This window comes from Heptranchias perlo, chromosome 9, assembly GCF_035084215.1.
Source record: "Heptranchias perlo isolate sHepPer1 chromosome 9, sHepPer1.hap1, whole genome shotgun sequence".
Classification (NCBI taxonomy): Eukaryota; Metazoa; Chordata; class Chondrichthyes; order Hexanchiformes; family Hexanchidae; genus Heptranchias; species Heptranchias perlo.
In genome coordinates, this window is record NC_090333.1 from 74,035,189 (window position 1) to 74,050,387 (window position 15,199).

General features: G+C 42.4%; 1 protein-coding gene across 1 annotated transcript in view; it reads left to right on the forward strand.

Moving 5' to 3' along the window:
* Nucleotides 1-15,199, forward strand: part of astn1 (astrotactin 1) — a 2,273,142-nt gene that overhangs the window by 1,861,110 nt on the left and 396,833 nt on the right. The window contains exon 16 of the mRNA XM_067989612.1: nt 14,720-14,908. Coding sequence (XP_067845713.1) covers nt 14,720-14,908 — 189 coding nt within the window. The remainder of the gene's footprint in view (nt 1-14,719; nt 14,909-15,199) is intronic.

The window sequence follows — 15,199 nt, forward strand, 5'->3', positions numbered from 1 at the left end:
CTGGGATCCACCCCTTTGCTGCTATTTACATACAGTGAATGGGGAAGGAGTGGCCAGAGATGGAGTGAGCGTGGTGGGAGGGGAGGTGGGAAATCCCAGTTGGCAGTGGACCTCACCGTCCCATAGTTTCCGACATTTTCCACTGCAATCTTGCCTGAAACCGGGCAGGATTGCAGAGGAGAATCTTCCCTCCCCCAATCTGTACTATCGCTCACCTGGGAGGAATGAATGATGGCAAAGTGTTCTACTCCATAACGTTGGCATTGTTTACCTTAATTGCAACAGCAAGAAAATAACATGAGCCAATGAAGAACCGAAACAGTAATCTTACTTGTTTAATAAAGTCTTCATAACGTTATTTAATGTGCCTCTGTCTCCCTGTAAACATGAAGTAATAATAAATCTTGCTTAGGTGATGAGCAATTGGGGTATGGCAACGTTCCCATTGGTTGAAAATTATCTTTTGTATCAGTGGAACACAAACATCAAATTGAGGTTTGAGGTTGGATTTGAGCATGGAGCTGGTGCAAATCACCCAGAGAGTCTTTTTTGAAGGCTGGGGTTTCAACCTTGATCTTCATTTCAGCCCTCTCTTGCAAAAGCTACAGGGTATTAATACAAATTGTGCTTTTTGCCAAGTTTACCCCTCCTCTAGTGAAGGAACTTGCTTTTGCTGGGGTTTCCACAGTGGACAGCAGCCCTCCAATACATTGCTCAGGCGGCCATCCTTCTATGTGTAAGCTGAGACGATGAACGTCTCTGGGATATTCATTCATAGTCAGCATCGCAGCAAGGCCCAATCCTGTCCTCATTCAATGCCCACACATGTGCATGTGTACACACACACACACACACACACTTTCAGCAGATGTGACTGGATAGCCATCAGTATTTTGCTTTGATCCAAGGCTAAAGGTGTTGAAGTGTATCAAACCTGGTACTTCCTCTGGTTCTGTATGGCACCGTACCAGAGCATCCTATTCGGGAGATTAACGTCAGGTGTGTTCTTCACCACACTGAGATACCTTTCTATACAGGGAACAATGGGAATCATTTTCATGCTCCTGTTTTCTTTTAAACCAGAATTTAAAACAGGCTTTGAGCAATCCAATAGATTATAATGCATATCACAGTGCGTCAGTGTAATGTTATATCACCTTTATTGCTGAAATTGTTCTCTGTTTTTCAATTAGGAGCCATGATTTAGGTTCATAATTAGGTTCATAACCTTCCTTAAGGCTCTGAGGTAATAGTTTCAGCAACTTCCTTTCTGCGGTTTAGTTTTATTTAGGCCCGAGGCTTTATGACAAGGCTTAATGAGCTGTCAGACTCCTAGTAGTATAATGATGGCACATTAAGGCAAACCACACGAAGAGGCTGCCTCATTATCACATCATTCCATAAAGCACCGGGATTTATGATTTATTCTTCCGAGCGTTTTTACAGAAACATATGCTGGAAACTAAAAGTGAAGAGAGACCGAGAAATTAACAAAACAAAGGCAGTTAAGAGGCTAAAGATATACTCAACTGGCACCATGGAGGAAATGAGACGTTTGACCTTTTACTTGAAAATGAAGATGAAAGCAATTCAATAGCACACGCAATGGTCCCAACATTAAAATATACACCGCAGACCTCCTTCATAATACTACCTATAGGAGCCATTAAAAAAAGGCCTAGTGTAAGGAACTAGATGCAATACTGCAGTGAGGAAGGAGGATGTGGTACTTTGGGATTTACCTTCTATCTTTATCTTTATATTTTGCACGCAATTTACCTTTTAAGCGCCCTGGGACGTTTTTACTTCGTTAAAGGCCCTATATAAACGCAAGTTGTTGTTCCTTACCCCTTTATGTGTCGCACAGAATTTTGTAAATAATCAGTTGAAAACCTTTCAATAGAGATGTGCAGTCTATCCAGTGAAGTGCATCTGCTTTGTTGTCATTCAGCATGTCGCCAGTTCTAGCCGCTTTGCGTACTCCAGCTATACCTCATTGGCTGTAAAGTGCTCTGTGGGGTCCCGAGTTCGTGAAAGGCGCTATATAAATGCAAGTCTTTCTTTCTTTCTCCTGGCTCAGCAGTAAATGCTAAGTTTGAATATCAAAATGTACTGTCCCTCATTTCAGGTGTACGAATGCTCAGACACGTAGCATCTTTCTATTTTGCACAGACTACCTTGCAGAAAGTGACTCCTATTGATATAGGAACAGGAGTAGGGCAAAGCGGAGCCTATTTTAGCTCGGGCAATGGAGTTAGGAGAAGGCTGGAGAGCTGGCAGTCAGATTGAGTTGTAAGGAAGTATGTGTTAGATTAAAAGGTAATGGTATCTGTATTATACTGAAGTGTAGGGGATCTCCCAGAACCAGATCAGGGGCCTGGTACTCTTGCGTTACATTGAAGTGTGGAGAAGCCTATATAAATGAAGGATAACAGAGCTTCTGGCTGTGTGGGATAAAGCAGATAATTTTACACCGAGAGCTGTGGTTGCCTGTAATAAATTTGAGAGAGTGATAAAGGATTGGTTGTACTCAATGAAAGGGTATTACATTAAGGGATAAAGAGGCTTTCATTGCAATCAGGTTAATAGTTTGCCTTCCATCTCTGCAACATCATTGAGCTTGTGCCCTAACCTCACCTGCACCACCAATGAAACCATTACCTATAGATTCACTATTTCTCGTCTTAAATAGTCTCAAGCTCACCGGCCTCCCAGGTCCCCCCCTCCCCCTCCGCTACATAGACTCAAACACATCCGCCCACATCCTATCCTGCATTAAGTCTCGTTCACCTTTCACTCTCATCTTCACCAACCTCTATTAACTCCTTGTCCCTCACCACATTGAATTCAAATTCTCCCTTTTCATGTATAAATCCATCCACTGTCTCCCTATGCTTTGGCTCTGCAACTTCCTCCAACGCTATATCCCAACTCCCATCACTTTTCACCAGCATTTTGGGTGCCTGATCAGCTTATTGGACCCTCAAAACACTGACCATCAGCATGAAACACTGACACTTGACATGTATGGAAAGCCTGTATGAAGTGTTAATCCAGCCTGTTTTAGTTTCCAGAGTAGTGAGGAGTAAGGAAGTCTGTACATGATTGAGGGGTAAGGAAATTTGCATCAGGACAACCTACATCGAATTGGGACTTGATAAATTAAAGCGAATGGAAAAAAATCTGGCTTAGTTTTGCTTATTGGAAGAGAAAATTTTAACTGAAATTTCACTTCTTCTTAAATATTAATGGTGATCCTGCTAACGATCGAGGAACTAATGCAGTATTCATTGTAGATGAATTCTTTGTCATTATAATTATTCATGGAGCAATTGTGACCCTCAGATTTCATTGAGACTGAAATGAGAAGGATCACAAAGAAGTTTGGAGAAAGCGAACAAAAGCCTTTTTGTATCACACTGAGCTGAAATTAAAAAGTAATACATCACCAGTAATGCATGACCTGACTGTGGAACTCAACACATTTTTGATGGAAAGGTTGAATTTATGTCTCAAAGTGGTTTGTACTAAAGTTACAAAGACCACTGATCTTCTTGCTTCATTAGAATGAGGCCTGATATTATTAATCCCCCAATTGCTAGTAAAGATAAAAGTCACTCAGATAAGTAGAGACCTTATTAAAGTTACTCACAGAAAGTCCTCTCTCAGGCTTGCGCTCAAGGTTTAAGAACTCTTAATGATATCACTGATGAACAGCTACCTGGTTTCATGGACCGTAGACACCTCCGCTCTGATTTTCCTCCCGTGCCCCTCCAGCCTGCCACATCTCGGTGGAACACACCGACGGGAGATTTCCAGGTTCAGGATATTTGCATAAAATCGACACTACCCAGACGCAGTTTCAGGATGTTTTGCATCTGTTCCTGGACTAGTTTGCTAAATCCTAAGACATCTTCCATGTTGTGGAGGTGGTTTCGATTTTGTTTGCCATGGGACACATTAGACCTGTGATGTTGCTGGTGATAGTGGTCACTATATTATATTTGGTGGCTGCAGCGGGGCTGATGATATCGATGTTTCCTCAGATGCATTAAATACAGCCGTAATTCCAGATGGTCTTGAATGATCTGTGAGGGGGGAGAAAAATGAGGGACTTGAATAACCACGGTATATTTGTCACATAGTTGTCATCGCAAGGAAAACACACACACTGTCTTCATTATAATCGTTAAAGCTGATGTAAATTAAGTTAAACATTTAGAGAGTAAAATGCTTTGTTATTTGTACAAACATTGAGGCACATTCCAGAATCAGTACTGATAGCTCGAATCTGACAGCCATCATCTTACTCTCGTCAAAGACACAGTGGGGTAAATTTTAACATTCACCACTGAAGGAAAATCGATCGGGGTGTATAACAGGCGGCCGATCAACTGCCGCCAGTGTTGCGCCCAGCGGTGAAAGTTAAAATCTATCCCAATGGAAAAAGAAGCTGTGATTCTCTCCTCTGCAGGCATATGGAATCTCAAGGTGTAATATCCTTGTCTCATGCCTCTGCAAGCCATCTGGTTGCATTCTGGATTTTTTGATGTTGGTTCTTCTTTTCTGACGGCCCGCTAGATTACTTCATATCAAGGACACATACAATCACTCAGTGCCCTGTTCCCAAGATTTTCTTTTACATAACTTCTGGCCTTTAGAAGCTTGATGATGCGCCTAACGGCAGAAGGGACAATTTTAACTCCCTGCGTCCGGCAGAAACCGGGCGGCAATGGAGTTAAAATCGTGATGGTGGGCCTACCAGCCCACGTCCCATCCACCCCCATATTCCCTCCTGTATTTACATGTAGGGCGGAAGCGCCTATCTGAATCAGGCAGGAGCCTGGTGAATTCATGTGAATCGGTATACCTTGACGTGTGTAGGACCCCAATGGTAGTTTAACGGGCTACTGGGCGGAAAGCCCACCATGGATTCTCCACGCAATAAAACCTGGCAGAAGAGCAAAAGAAGTTCTTAGAGATGAGTACTAAAATTATTTTTGTGGGACCAGGAGGATCAAGAATGTGCTTCCGGGCTCCACAAGAATAATATGGGCCACTAACACCCCAGGCTGCTCACCCCTCCTCGTGATCTCAAACTCCTCCCCACCTGGACCTACCTTTCCCAGTAGGGTTTGCCTCCAGGCCATCCCGATATTGTGCCAGCCCAAAGATGGCAAGCTGCATTGGGACAGCCGACCAAGGCATTCAGGGTGCCACATATATGTTAATGAGCCCCAGCCCGCAAAATCAAAGAATCATAGAATGATACAGTTCAGGAGGAGGCCATTCGGCCCATCGTGCCTGTGCCAGCTCTTTGAAAGAGCTATCTAATTAGTCCCATTCCCCTGTTCTTTCTCCATAGCCTTGCAAATTTTTCCCCTTCAAGTATTTATCCAATTCCCTTTTGAAAGTTATTATTGAATCTACTTCCCCCGACCCTTTCAGACAGTGCATTCCAGATCATTACAACTGGCTGCATAAAATAATTTTGCCTCAACTCGCCTCTGGTTCTTTTACCAATTACCTTAAATCTGTGTCGTCTGGTTATTGACCCTTCTGCCACTGGAAACAGTTTCTCCTTATTTTCTCTATCAAAACCCTTCATGATTTTGAACACCTCTACCAAATCTACCTTCAACCTTCTCTGCCCTAAGGAGAACAATCCCAGCTTCTCTAATCTCTCCATGTAACTGTAGTCCTGCATCCCTGGTATCATTCTAGTAAATCTCCATGGCCTTGACATCCTTCCTAAAGAGTGGTGCCCAGAATTGGCCACAATACTCCAGCTGAGGCCTGACTAGTGATTTATAAATGTTTAGCATAACTTCCTTGCTTTTGTACTCTATGCCTCGGTTTATAAAGCCCAAGATCCCATATGCTTTTTTAACAGCCTTTTCTACATATCCTGACATCTTCAAAGATTTGTGTACGTACACCCCCAGGTCTCTTGGTTCCCGTACCCCCTTTAAAATTGTACCATTTAGTTTATATTGCCTTTCCTCATTCTTCCTTCAAAATGAATCACTTCACACTTCCCTGCATTAAATTTCATCTGCCATGTGTCTGCCCATTTCACCAGTCTGTCTATGTCCTCCTGAAGTCTGTTACTATCCTCCTCGCTGTTAAATGCATTTCCGAGTTTTGTGTCATCTGCAATCTTTGAAATTATACCCTGTTTACCCAAGTCCAGGTCATTAATATATATCAAAAAGAGCAGTGGTCCTAGTACCTACCCCTGGAATATTCCACTTCCCTCCAGCCTGAAGCACAACCATTCATCACTACTCTCTGCTTTCTGTCTTTTAGCCAGTTTCATATCCACTGCCCCTTTAATCGCATGGGCTTTTATTTTGCTAACAAGTCTATTATGTGGTACTTTATCAAATGCCTTGGACTGGGCCTCCTGCCAGCTGGCCACCAGGAAATTAAAATCTATCCTAAAGGCTTTCTTACTGACCACTTTATCAATTTTACCTAGGGTTGCCAATTATGGTTGGACATATTCCTGGAGGTGTCATTATATAACCTCTTGCCTCCAACCGCCCATACACTCCTGCCATTGGTCATCCAGCGTATCCTTACTCGCGGTGCACCGCCTTCCCACTCCAATTGGAAAGCAGACAGACTGTTCATTACCCGATTGACTGACAGTCAAGAATCATCCAAACCGCCTTTTTTCCCATGTCCAATATTTTTATACCTAGGAAACAAAAATGTTCAAAGAATATTAAATAAATTAATTTCCCCTATGATTTTTCTCCTCTGTTTTTGCTCACAGCAGTGTCCTGGAGGTTAGTGTTTAATTCCTGGAGACTCCAGGGCAATCATGGAGGGTTGGCATTACTCTAAATTTTGACTTTTAGGACTTAGGCAAAGAAATCATTTCATGAAATGTTTTTGTTGCAGAGTAACCTAAAAAATGTCACGGGCCTAATTTCTGACTAGTTAATCTTCTTAATCCAATTGTTAAGAACATGTTTTCATTTAGTGGCATAATTTAGCTATTTTAACGGCTCTGTGGTAACTGTGTAATTACCATGCGGCTATCATTAAAATAGTTATGACGTCAACTGAGAGGATGACTCCAGCCTATATCATTCCTGATATTAATTTAGCTCTCTCATAGTAATTTAACCAGATGATACCACCAGCATTTCATGCTCAAAACTGTTTAAAAAAGATAAGGTAAAACAAAATTGTTAAGGCTCCTAAAGTTAATTATATTCCTTTGTGAGTGATTTTTAGAACGGTGCTGGCACTCAATTCTCTAAGTAGAAAGTACTTGCTCACAGAACAATAATACCAGGCTGCCTAATTGATAAGTTTGATATATAAGGCAATAAGATTGTTTTATTCAGTCGCTGCAATCATTAACAGCGTTGAGGTGTTTGTTCAGGCTCGTAATAGGATCATCAGGGTTGGTAATGACCATAATGTCCAAATGGATTGAGTTTACTAATACTATTATTCAACTCAGTGTTGTGTTTTCATTGCTCAATGCTAATTTTTTTCCGTGATATTCAGACTTATGGCTGTATTAGACTGTGTTAACGTGCCTAATCGGATTGAATTGGGCACTGCCAAATATGATCGGGCATAATCGAGTACAACTGCATATAATTAAGCATATGGGATTGTCACAATTTGGGGATTTTTGTGCCGTGGTTTCAGCACCACTGGTCCTTTCCTTAAGTAGACCTTGTGTTTCCTACAATCTGAAGTGCACTTTTTTCAACCCAATATCCAGATAAACACTAGCATGGCCCTTGGATTGTAACAGAAAACCCTTGCTCTGCTACTGATACATCATGAGTACTGTAAGTGGTTTTCTCAGGCGTACTGAAAACATACCTCTTACTATAAGTTCTGGAACAATAGGGATTATAAGGACAGATCAGACTCGGACACACGTTTTCGGGCTCAACTGTTTGTACTGTTTACTAGTGTTAACAATAGCACTAGTAAACAGTACAAACAGTACAACCCTGGCTTGTCCAATAAGCCCTACCGTGCTAAATTACCACAGCCTAATAAGAGAACCCTCCCGTGAAATAAACTAACACAGGACCCCCCCACCCCCAGCACTAAAACCCTCTAAGGTTTGGTTAGGACTTACAATCACCCCCTCACACAGCTAAGTGGTCTTGTGGATGTGTGGGTGCAGGCAATATTCTCACCCCGATTGCCCGTTGTTACTTGCAGTTTCTTCCTGCACGTCTCGCTCCTGGTTCCATACCGCTGACACAGTATCCAAGTTCCAGTTTGAGTCGAGGTCCTTTGATGAGGGATGAAGAGCAGCGCTCAACTTCTGGCGGTGTTCCGTTGAATCGAGCTGAGCCCCACTCTGGAGACTCGCTGTAGATTGATGCCAAGGAGAAGAGATCAGAGAGCAAAGCGCAGAGCAGAGAGCAGAGCCGAGCCAGGACCCGTCGCCAAACGGCTCCTTTTCTCCCCAAAACCCATCACCTCTTCTCCCACCAATACTGATCGATGTATTGACTCAGGTGATCTGTCTGGACCCCCGCCCCCACCCTGTGGCCTGGAGTGACTCATAACCTTTGAACTCTTTGTGAAAAATGCTATTTTGTTTTCTCGCTCCCAGGCCTTGCACCTGGAGAGACAATTGGTGCTGATTACTGGGTGTCTGTCGTTTCCTGAGTTGATGGCCCCCATTAGCAGCTAATGGGTTTTGATCTTGCTGAACTGGCTTCTCTCCTGGAAGATCTCCCGGCCATCTCCTGCCTCCACCAGTTTCGGTTGGGACTGAGTGTCTCTGAGTTACCTCTCGGGGTATTGTTCCCAGTAATCATGTTAAATGGTGATGATGTCAATCGGCCTGGGTTCCCTTCCACTCAGCCTGTCAGTGTGAAATGTCCGTTTGCATATGAATGCACCTTAGTCAGGTTAGCCTGGATCAAAACTCCTGCCAGTCAATCCTATTCCCTCAGCCAGTCCCACAAGCTTGCCAAGCAGTACAGTTCTTTCTTGGGGGTATTGGATTTAAAATATGATTCATAAAAATGGCCAGAATGCTGGTGCTACAGTACTACACTAATGCATTCTCTCTTTCTGGATGGGAGACTGAAAGGCACTCTATCGATACAGGCACAGGTTCAAACCAATAGCTGGTTTACGTTACATAGAAAACATGAATGAACAACACAATTTTTATGATGAGAACAGTCAATTTTCCTACATTCCTTAGTTAAGAAAAATAACGAAGATGCAACTTATTAACTGTATAAAGATAGGCTCACTTTGCCAGCTAAACTATTCAAAGTTAGTGCATTCGGATATTTTTAAACCTCCAAGTAGGCAATCAAAGTTAACTCCCCTGAGTGGAACTCCTAATCATTGATGTGTGAGCACAAGACTTTCAAACGTCCACCTTAGCTAAGTCTACTCTGTGACTAAAATTAAGTGAGGCCTGATCCTCTCGGGTGAGTTTCTCACAGTAGCATGCAATATTTAAGATTATACATAACTAATTTCAGGTTTCTGGTTTAACGTAGAGAAAAGAATGCTCCATGTAGCCATGGGAGTTGACCCTTTTTAAGCTGAATCTAACATTACAGAAATATTACAAGTGTAGGAAAAACAGCAAAAGCAACAACAGGTAAAATTCAAATTGCTACCTGGGTATAATTGGCTATAACTGCATAGAATTAGAAATAATCAACCATAATTGGGTATAATTAGACAAAACGAAGTTTAATCAAGTACAGTGTTTAAAGGAGTTGCAAAGTCTTTGTGGAAAATCTTCTGTTCAAAGTGTACAGCAGTTTTAAAAAAAAATTAAATATATCAATAACAATGTATAATACCTTCAAGTAAATATCTTTGATTTTCACCATCATTTTTATTCCAGTGGACACTGAGTTCCAACTTCCCTCTGGAGTCATTCTGATAATATATGTTAAAGGGATAACCTGCTTGCATCTTGGTGCCTCTGTTAATTTTAATAGGAACTCGAAAGTTTGACCAACCTGGTGCAAGCCTGAAGTTGCCTGGCCATGCAAAACTCCATGGAGGCTGAATTTAGAGTAGTAATTAGCCAGCCATTTATTTTTACCAGGACCAGGCAACTCCAGCTCAGTTTTCAGGCCTATCTGAAGCTTGGACTATTTGGGAACTGACTGTACCAACATCCACACTGTACAGGAGTCTTACTTTCAACTACACCAGAAATACTATACTATACATGGACCCTACTATTAAGAACCAAGTCGCACTGTATACGTGAGCCTTACTATCATGTACCAAGTCACACTATATACATCAGCCCTACTATCACGTACCAAGTAACACTGTATACATGAGCCCTACTATCACGTACCAAGTCACACAGTATACATCAGCCCTACTATCATGTAGGAGAAACAAGGTGCACAGAGGACTGGAAGAGACAAATAGCACAATAGTAAAGAATAGTTCAGAAATAGGAGGGAATCAAACAGGGGGCAAATGCGAGGCAGACTAAGATGAGTTTGGAGTGTAAATGCATGAAGCATGGTAAATAAATTTGGTGAGCTGCAGGCACTAGTGGCCACATGAGACTATGATATAGTGGCAATAACAGAGACCTGGCTCAAAGAAGGGGAGGATTGAGTACTTAGTATTCCTGGCTAGAAGGTATTCAGGAAAGATAGGGAAGGAGAGAAAGGAGGGGGGAGCAGTATTGATCAAATAAACTATTATGGCACTGGAAAGGGATGATGTATTTGAGGGGTCAAAGGCAGAATCTATTTGGTTAGAATTAAGGAACAATAGACTGGGTGTATACTGTAGGCCACCAAACAGTGGGAAGGAGATAGAGGAGCAAATTTGCAGGCAAATTACAGGAAGATGCAAGAACTATAGAGTCGTGGTAATGGGGGAATTCAATTATCCCAATATAGACTGGGACAGTAACAGTGTAAAGGGCAAACAGGGGGAGGAATTCTTGAAATGTATACAAGTGAACTTTCTTGAACAGTGTGTTTCCAGCCCAACGAGGAAGTAAGCAGTGATGGATCTAGTTCTGGGGAATGAAGTGGGGCAGGTAGAGCATGTTCCAGTGGGGGGGTGCATTTGGGGAACAGTGATCATATTATCATTAGGTTTAGAATAGTTATGGAAAAGGACAAGAAACAATCAAGCATAAAAATACGTAATTGGAGGAGGGCTAATTTCAATGAGTTAAAAAGGGATTTTGCCCAGGTGGATTGGAATCAAATATTGGTAGGCAAAACAGTAATTGAACAATGGGAGGCCTTTAAGGACGAGATGTTTCAGGTACAGAGTAGGCACATTCCCACAAGGGGAAAGGAAAGGCATCCAAAGCTAGAGCTTCCTGGATGACTAAAGATATAGAGATTAAAATGAAACAGAAAAAGAAGGCTCATGACAAATGTAAGGTTCACAATACAGTAGAGAACCAAGCTAAATACAGAAAGTACAGAGGAGATCTAAAAAAGAGAATAAAAGGGCCAGAGAGAAAGTATGAGAAAAGATCAGCAGCTAACATAAAAGGGAAACAAAAGTCTTTTATAAACATATAAATAATAAAAAGGTAGTCACAGGAAGGGTGTAGCCGATTAGGGACGAAAAAGGGAGATCTTCTTGTGCAGGCGGAGGGTATGGCTGAGGTACTAAATGAATACTTCACATTGGTCTTCACTAGAGAAGAAGATGCTGCCAATGCAGCAGTAAAGGAGGATGAAAATAGATAAAGAGGAGGTACTCAAAAGATTAGCAGTACTCAAAGTAAAAATGTCATCCGGTCCAGTTGGGATGCATCCTAGGTTACTGAGGGAAGTAAGGGTAGAAATTGTGGAGGCTCTGGCCACAATCTTCTAATCCTCCTTAGATATGGGGGCGGTGCCAGAGGATTGAAGGATTGCAAATGTTACACCCCTGTTCAAAAAAGGGGAGAGGGATAAACCCGACAATTACAGGCCAGTCAGCCTAATGTCGGTGGTGGGGAAACTTTTAGAGACGAGAATCCGGGACAAAAATAATTGTCATTTGGAAAAGTATGGGCTAATAAATGAAAGTCAGCATGGATTTGTTAAAAGAAAATCATCTTTGACTAACTTGATTGAGCTCTTTGATGAAGCAATGGAGAGGGTTGATGAGGGTAGGACAGTTAATATTGTGTGTATAGACTTTCAAAAGGCATTTGATTATGAACCATATAATAATCTTGTAACAACAACAACAACTTGTATTTATATAACTTCTTTAACATAGTAAAATGTCTCAAGGCGCTTCACAGGAGCGTTATCAAACAAAATTTGACACCGAGCCACATAAGGACGTATTAGGACAGGTAACGAACAGCTTGGTCAAATCGGTAGGTTTTATGGAGCGTCTTAAAGGAGGAGAGAGGTAGAAAAGCGGAGAGATTTAGGGAGGAAATTCCAGAGCTTGGGGCCTAGGCAGCTGAAAGCACGGCTGCCAATGTTGGAGTGATGAAAATCGGGGATGCACAAGAAGCAAGAATTGGAGGAGCGCAGAGATCTCGGAGGGGTGTAGGGCTGCAGGAGGTTACATAAGAACATAAGAAATAGGAGAGGGAGTAGGCCATACGGCCCTCAGTCAGATCATGGCTGATCTTCAACCTCAACTCCACTTTCCTGAGATAGGGAGGGGTGAGGCCATGGAGGGATTTGAAAACAAAGATGAGAATTTTAAAATCAAGGCGTTCCTGGACCGGGAGCCAATGTAGGTCAGCGAGCATAGGGGTGATGGGAGAATGGGACTTGGTGCAAGATAGGATACGGTCAGCAGAGTTTTGGATGAGCTCAAGTTTATGGAGGGTGTAAGATGGGAGGCCAGCCAGGAGAGCATTGGAATAGTCCAGTCTAGAGGTAACAAAGGCAAGGATGAGGGTTTCAGCAGCAGATGAGATGAGGCAGGGGTGGAGACGGGCGATGTTACGGAGGTGGAAGTAGGCAGTCTTGGTGATGGAGCGGATATGTGGTCGGAAGCTCATCTCAGGGTTAAATGGGACGCCAAGGTTGCGAACGGTCTGGTTCAGCCTCAGATGGTGGCCTGGGAGAGGGATGAGTGGGTGGCTAGGGAACAGAGTTTGCGGCGTGGACCAAAGACAATGGCTTCGGTCTTCCCAATATTTAGTCGGAGGACATTTTTGCTCAATGAGTACAGGATGTCGGACAAGCAGTGTGACAAATGAGAGACAGTGGAGGGGTCGAGGGAGGTGGTTGTCAGGTGGAGCTGAGTGTCGTGGAATCTGATGTAAGCAAAATTAAAGCCTATGGGATTAAAGGGACAGTGGCAGCGTGGATACAAAATTGGCTAAGGGGCAGAAAACAGAGAGTAGTGGTGAACGGTTGTTTTTAAGACTGGAGGAAAGTTTACAATGGTGTTCCCTAGGGGTCAGTATTCGGACCATTGCTCATTTTGATATATATTAATGACCTGGACTTGGGTATACAGGGTATAATTTCAAAGTTTGCAGCGGGCATCAAATTCAGGAATGTAGTAAACAATGTGGAGGATAGGAACAGACATCAGGAGGACTAGAAAGACTGGTGAAATGGGCAGACACATGGCAGATGGAATTTAACACAGAGAAGTGTGAGGTGATATTTTTTGGTAGGAAGGATTAGGAGAGGCAATATAAGCTAAATGGTGCAATTTTAAAGGGGGTGCAGGAATTGAGCGATCTGGGGGTGTACATACACAAATCTTTGAAGGCGGCAGGACAAGTTGAGAAGGCTATTAAAAAAGCATATGGGATCCTTGGCTTTATAAACAGAGGCATAGAGTACAAAAGCAAGGAAGTTATGGTAAACCTTTATAAAACACTGGTTAGGCCCCAGCTGGAGTATTGTGGCCAATTCTGGACACCACTCTTTAGGTCACGGCCTTAGAGAGGGTACAGAAGAGATTTACCAGAATGGTACCAGGGGTACAGGACTTCAGTTACATGGATAGACTGGAGAAGCTGGGGTTCTTCTCCTTAGAGCAGAGAAGGTTAAGAGGAGATTTGATGGATGCCTTCAAAATCCTGTATAGTTTTGATAGAGTAAATAAGGAGAAACTGTTTCCAGTGGCAGAAGGGTCAGCAACCAGAGGACACAGATTTAAGGTGATTGGCAAAAGAACCAGAGGCTACATGAGGAAAACATTTTTTAGGCAGTGAGTTGTAATGATCTGGAATGCACTGCCTGAAAGGGTGGTGGAAGCAGATTCAATCATAACCTTCAAAATGGGAATTGGATAAATACTTGAAAGGAAAAAAAGTACTGGGCTATGGGAAAAGAGCAGGGGAATGGGATTAATTGGAGAGCTCTTTCAAGGAGCCTGCACAGGCACAATGGGCGGAATAGCCTCCATCTGTGCTGTAACATCTATGATACTATGAAGTACCAAGTCACATTGTGTACATGAGGCCTATTATCAAGTATGAAGTCACACTGTACACATGAGCCCTGCCTTCAACTACCCAGTAATATCACTGTACTTGAGTCTCAGCTTGAACTGTCCAGTAACAATATACTTGAGGCTACACCAATAACCCTATACTGTTCATGAAGCATACCTTCGACTACCCTGTAATGCTGTTTTGCATATGAGCCATATCTTCTGCTGCACTAATAACTTACTCTATACCAATCCTACCTTCATTTGCAACTTGGAGTTTTGCCCTCTGCAATAAATGTGTTTGTGTCTATCTCTTTTTTAAAGTATGTATTCCTTTTTGTTTCAGCATTCAGCCATGCTATCCATTCTTTGGATGGAGCCACTATGAGGAATGACTTTGCATCTGTGCTGGAGGAATTTGGCAATCACTACATCCAGGAGGCACTCTACGGATTTGAGGAGACTTGCACCATTTGGTTTCCGAATCGTTCAGTTCAGAGACAGCTATGGATGGAATACCAAGACATTAGCAAAGGTTAGTCTTGGAATCTGTAATCAGAATGGATAATTTGAGCTCAGAGAAATCTTTGGTTTGTGGTTATCAGAGTCAAATGAATTCCTAGTTATTTGCTTAACACCTTGGGTTACACCAGCTGTCCCACCAAATACATGTCTTTTAATTACATGTACTCAAATTTGTGGTCTAAGAAAAGTAGAGCTATTTCTAGTGATTTCATATCAAATGTAATTTGTGTACATAAGAGCCAACAGATTGTTGTGTCAGCACCCACAGGTCATTGCCTACAGAAAGTCTTGTCTTACAATT